Here is a 6,114-nt window from a genome sequence, read left to right as displayed (position 1 = left end):
TTTTTGTCTTTTTGAGACAGGGTCTCCCTGTAGCCCCAGCTGTCCTGGAACTCACTATGTAGACCAGGCTGGCCTTGAACTCACAGAGATCCGCCTGCCTCTGCCTCCCGAATGCTGGGATTAAAGGCGTGTACCACCACACCTGGCGGATTTTGTCTTTTTTGAGACAGAGTTTCCCTGGAGCCCCAGCTGGCAGGGAACTTATTATGTAGACCAGGCTGGCCTTGAACTCAGAGATCTTGCCTGCCTTGCTTATTTTTTGTTTTTGAGACAGGATTTCATTACATAGCTCATGCTGGCCTAAAATGCTCAGCAATTTTCCTGCCTCAGCCTCCTATGTGCTGGGACTATAGGTGTGCCTGTATGTCTCTGTCTCTGTCTCTCTACAAAGTCTTACTATATTGCTCAGCCTGACCTCAAATTTAACCATCCTCCTGCCTCAGTCTCCCAAGTAGCTAAGATTTTAGCCATGTTCACAATGCTCAGTCAAAAAACTATTGGGGAGGAAAAAAAAAAAACTATTTAAATTGGAAAAAGTTCTTTGAAGAGAATCAACGAGGCCAAAGAACAGAAAATGTCAGGAGAGGCACCTGACACGGCACGGTTTGGGACGGTCAACTGGAAGCTATAACAAGCCGAGATCTGAAGGCTGCGCGGCTCACAGTCATGAAAACGGGGTGCATGGCCCATGTCTAGAGGTGTCTGGGTAGAAAGCTGCTTTGTCTATATCTAAGTAGCCAGAGTAGGGAAGCTGGGCTGCAGTAGGGGGCTTGAACTGGCTAAGGTACATCAGGCTGGAAAGCAGGTCTCCAATCCCAGGTGGACCCAGTCTAATCCACCCCCCACCTCTTGGTTTGTGAGGCTGAAACCCTAATTACCCACACAATAGATGACAGGGCAAAGATCAAGAGGATATATAAGCTGTGACCTCTGGTCTCTGCTTTTCAGACAGGATTACTCACCCCGCCTGGGGCACTGCGCTGTATGGAGACTGGGGCTGCAGGCTCCTTGTAGCCACCATAGGACGGGGTCACCTGCTGCTGCTGGGGCTGCTGGTACACTGGAAGGTGGGTGGAGAGTGGGCTCAGAAAGCATCTAGCCAAGCCCATTCCCTGAACTTCCTCAATAAGATCAAAGGCATGAATTTCCACACCCCCCCATAAGCCTTGTTCAGTGACCCTCCCAAAGGCTTATGGCTATGAAGCACACATCCACTGTGTCAAGAACATCACAACAGAGCTGTGCTCATCACATTGGGTCTGCTCTCCAGATCCCCAGTGCTGGCCTGACCCAGCATTCACATCTTGGCAGGGATAGAGATGGGTTTGGGGAGCCTTCTCAAACACACATGAACGTATGTTTCTGTAGTTTCTCTCACTGCCCCCCCTCCTATTGGCACTCACCAGGGGCGCTGGTTGGGATGTGATGAGGCTGTGTCTGTTGCTGCTCTGGGGGCCGACGGTAGCTGCTGCTGTCTGGGGCATCTCGGCGCTCTGGTTCCATGCCCTCACCCCCACTGGGGCCCATGCGGCTCTTCTCAAACTCCTCATGGTATTTGATCTGCAAGGCAAGAACTGGATGAGTGCCCTATGGCAAGCCAACCAGTCTCAACTACCACTTAAGCTGGGCATGGTGGTAAGTACCTGCAGTCCTAGTTACTGAGGTAGGAAGGAGCACTTCCTAAGGCCAGCCTGGGCAACACAGAGACATCTTCACACATATACACACCACAGGATGGGGAGAAACTCCTGGAGGGCTCTAGGCAGACAGAGCACCAGCTGTCTGGGTAACTTAACCATGACAAGCCTCATTTAAACCTCTTTAAAATGGGTCATCAGTGTCTATGCCAAGTCCTACTAAAAGGCGTAGTGAGATGGCAGCTATGAAGAGTCCATGTGAAGATTGGGGTAGTATAGCTCAGTTGACAAAAAACTTGTCCAGTACACACAAAGTCTCAAATTCTATAAAAATCAAGCATGCCTGTAATCCCAGCACTCAGAAGGTGGAGGCAGGAGAATCAGAAGTTCAAATGAGAGCATCAAATGAGAGCTGTTCCTAGTATGAGACTGTGGCAGGGGCTGGGCCTTCCCTACTTGCTAGGCAATATTAGCAATTGCAGCAACTCCTGTTTACTGTACACTTCCTATGGGCCAGGCCCTGTGCTGTGTGCTTAGTATCACAGGCTGTTCATTTTACACAGTCAGCTTGCATTGACTGCACCAACCCCACTGAATACTCTCATGGGCGATACATTATTTAAGCACCTCACAAAGTATATACTATTTTACAATAATGACAGAATATCACTGCACAAATACGGAATGTATATTATAAAATGCATTAAAAAGTAGGTGGGTGTGGTGGCACACACCTTTAATCCCAGCACCCCGAAAGTGGAGGCAGGTGGATCTCTATGAGTTCAAGGCCAGCCTGGTCTACATCTTGAGTTCCAGGTTAGCTGGGGATACAGGAAGACCCTGTCTCAAAAACAAACAAACCGGGGCTGGAGAGATGGCTCAGGGGTTAAGAACACTGACTGTTCTTGCAGAAGACCCAGGTTCGAATCCCAGCTCCCACATGGCAGCTAACAACTGTCCAAAACTCCAATTCCAGGGGATCCAACAGCCTCTTCTGTCCTCTGTGGGCATTGCACAACACGGGTGCACTTACCTACGTGCAGTCATAGAACTCATACACATAAAATTAAGATAATAATAAAATATAAAAAATATTTAAAAAAAAAAAACAAAAAAACAAAAACCAACCAACAGCCAACAGCAACAACAAAAAAGCACAAAAAGTGAGGGACAAAGTATAAGCTGGAGAAGCGGCAGGCCCAAGGGTTCTAAGGTGTCCTTCCTGCACCCTTGTGGGACACATGCTCATATCTCACCTTGAAGACCTGGGCAGGCTCTACTCTCTGCTCCTCTAGAGGAAACTTGTGGGGAGCAGAATGAGGGGAGATGATAAGGCCCAGGGTTTTGGGTGGGGAAGAGTGACACAGAGGAACAAACTGAAGCGCTCAACCCCTTCCTGGGGAAAACAACAGGGAAACTGTTCCATCCTCGGGAGACTTTAGCACCTGCCTGGGAGGCTGGTTTTGACTTCCTGATCACCAGGACCCTGCTCTGCCTTTTCCTGACTCTGGAAACCTGATGTTTCCTGGACGAGAAAAGGATGCTGTAACCTGGAGTCCTGTGTCATCCTTTCCGTGCTGCCTCCTCTGGCCCTTGGCACTCACTATGCACAGGCGTCAAGAGGCATGGAGCTGTGGCCAACTGGAAACACCTGTGTGGTTTATGCTGACTACCAGTTATTTACTGCAATCTGGGCCGGCAGACATGCAGGGCCAATGCAGAGAGAAAGTGTGGGAGTTTGGTCTGGAGGCAGAAAGTGGATCTCTCAGGAAGGGCTCACTCAGGGGTCTGAGTTGAGACTAGACCCACCCCCTTCTCTGTTCGTTCCCTCTATGACCATGAGGGACCCACACCCAAATGGGAAAACAGGCTGAACCTATTCTTGGGAAGAGGTACCCAGCTCTTGCTGGTCTGGAACTCTATGGGGGGAGGAAGAACTCCCCACCCCCAGTGCCACTTGGAGTGACACCCAGGTGTGAGGTGTTCACAGCCACAGGGCAAAAGTAGACTCTCCTCAGATCCAATTTCCTAAGGACCTGGGCCCCTGGCCAGTGGGGAGGGGAGGGGTACAGGAAGGGGACACCCCTCCTGAAAGACAACGCACTTACCCTTCTGACTTTTGTACTGTGAGTGGAAAAAGTCAGTTTCCCTTGTTTATTTTCTGTGTTTTTTAATATATAAACTTAAAAAAATTTTTAAATTATATTCGGGGGGTGCATGTGCACACTCACATGTGGAAGGAGAAGAAAACTTGTGTGAGAGTTCTCTTTCTACCATGTGGGACCTGGGGATGGAAGTCAAGTTACCAGGCTTGGCGGCAAGCACCTTCATCTGCTGATCCTTCTCACCAGTCCCCCCACCGTTTCCTTTCTGTTAAGGGGAAGGGGCCTGATTCCAAGAACCAATGACCAAGGAAGAGGATGAGACAAGTCCCTATTGGGCCTTGGGTGTGAGCTGGTGGTGTGCAGAGTGAAATGTCCCTGAGGGAGAGCCCTTTCCTGGGTGGGGTTCTATGCATTAGCAATGGGTGAGGGAACCACAAAAAGGCATGTGGGGCACTCAGCTCCTCCTCCACATCAAGGGCTCTAGGGGATAAGGAGCCAAAACGTGGTCTGTCACCCATCACTGACCTGTAGGTTCAATGCTTCCCCTTGGGCCACCGGGCCTTGCCCATGCCTCATCCCTAGAGGATCAGCACCCTTTTGTCTATTCATGCCTCAGTTTCCTCATCCATAAAAGAGGCCATGGTGCCACCTGTTCTCAGGTGGTTCTAAGGACCCCTACCAGTTCTGAAATTAAATGTGTGGACAGCATGGAGATCCACAGTTAAAAGATGAAATCCACTTTACTCCTTAAAAGTCACTGCCTGCAGCTGAATGAGGGTGGCTCATGCCTGTAATCCCAGCACTTGGGAGGCAGGATTACCACAAAGGTAAGGCCAACCTGGTCTACATAGTAAGACTCTGTCTCAAAACACCAAAAGTCAGGGGCTGGAGTGGTGACTTAGTGGTTAAGAGCACTGGCTGTTCTTGCAGATGACCTGGGTTCAATTTCCAGCATCCACAACTGTGGATGGCTAACAACTGTCTATAACTCCAGTTCCAGGGGATCCGATGCCCTCTTCTGACCTCCTCAGGCACTGCATGACATAGGTGCACTTACATGCAGGCAATATACTAATACACATAAAATAAAAATAATTTAAAAATTTTAAAAACCACTAAAAGTTGGGGCTGGGCATGGTGGTGCACGCCTTTAATCCCAGCACTCAGGAGGCGGAAGTAGGTGGATCTCTGTGAGTTCGAGGCCCACCTGGTTTCCATAATGAATCCAGGACAGCTGGGGCTACAGGGAGACCCTGTCTCAAAGAGACAAAAAAAAAAAACCCACAAAAAAAACAAACTAAAAATCATACTACCTGTGGACAAATGTGTACATAATTAGATCTTCAGGCAGCTAGCATGGTGATGGCCTGCACACAAGACATCCATCCCACCCACCCCCATCCCACCAGATGCCACCTACCACTATCATCAATAACGACCTTCAGCCAGGTATGGTAATCCCAGCACTGGGGTGGGAGGTGGAGGCAGGTAGATCTCTGTGAGTTCAAGGCCAGCCTAGTCTACATAGTGAATTCCAGGCAAGCTGGGGCTACAGGGAGACCCTGTCTCAAAAAGATCAATCAATCAGTAATAAAAATAATAACAGCCTTCACATTTGCACAGTTCACACCAAAGTCACAAAAGTTTTTCACACATTATTTCTCTTGACAAGTCACCTTAAAAAGTACACCTGGAACAGAGACCACTCAGCAGGTAAAGGAACTTGCAGACAAGCCTGATGACCTATTTGATCCACAGAAGAAACATGGTGGAGAGAATGGACTCCGGTAAGTTGTTCTCTGACCTCCACACACATCCGTCACCCACACAAATGTTAAAAAGAAAAGTCAGACTGCACACACTTTAATTCCCATTTCAAAGAGGAAATGGGTCGCAGAGACCACAGAGTTTTCACTAGATGGGTACAGCGGAAGCTGGTAATGTCTGGGACAAGGTCCGAACTAGACAGGCCTTTTCCTGAAAAACACGCCCAGGCGCTCCTAGTCCCAATTTGCTCATCTATATTAAGAGCCCCCTCAAAATGGGGGATAATTGTAGGGTCACCATACCTTGGAGGGGACCTAGACCAAGAGGGGAGGTAAGGAGGGCAGCATCAGCTGAAGCATGAGGCCCCTGCTCAGGCTGGCCAATGCCTTCTACTTCCTCCTCAGCAAATGAGGAAGCCCTGTGATTACTCTGCCGTGTGATTACTTGGGACTCACCTAATCGGTTAGGCAAACAGGCAAAGCAACATTCCCCAGAGGATCCTGGCTGATCATGGCTCAACGAAGCTCTGCTCTTTAAGGAGCCCGAATGAGGGTGAGCAGGACTCCATGGTAGCATGCCAGGCTCCAACCATGAGGTCTAACTGC

General features: G+C 49.2%; 1 protein-coding gene across 1 annotated transcript in view; it reads right to left on the bottom strand.

The window, feature by feature from the left end:
- Lasp1 (LIM and SH3 protein 1) overlaps window positions 1-6,114 on the bottom strand; it is a 46,936-nt gene that overhangs the window by 4,568 nt on the left and 36,254 nt on the right. Inside the window, exons 6-7 of the mRNA XM_008845280.3 lie at window positions 1,404-1,560; window positions 963-1,060 (exon numbers count right to left, since the gene is read on the bottom strand). Coding sequence (XP_008843502.1) covers window positions 963-1,060; window positions 1,404-1,560 — 255 coding nt within the window. The remainder of the gene's footprint in view (window positions 1-962; window positions 1,061-1,403; window positions 1,561-6,114) is intronic.

Source organism: Nannospalax galili, unplaced genomic scaffold, assembly GCF_000622305.1.
Source record: "Nannospalax galili isolate Female #2095 unplaced genomic scaffold, S.galili_v1.0 scaffold1382, whole genome shotgun sequence".
Lineage (NCBI taxonomy): Eukaryota > Metazoa > Chordata > Mammalia > Rodentia > Spalacidae > Nannospalax > Nannospalax galili.
The sequence above is the reverse complement of the archived record's forward strand: the minus strand, read 5'-3'. Positions and strand labels throughout refer to the sequence as shown.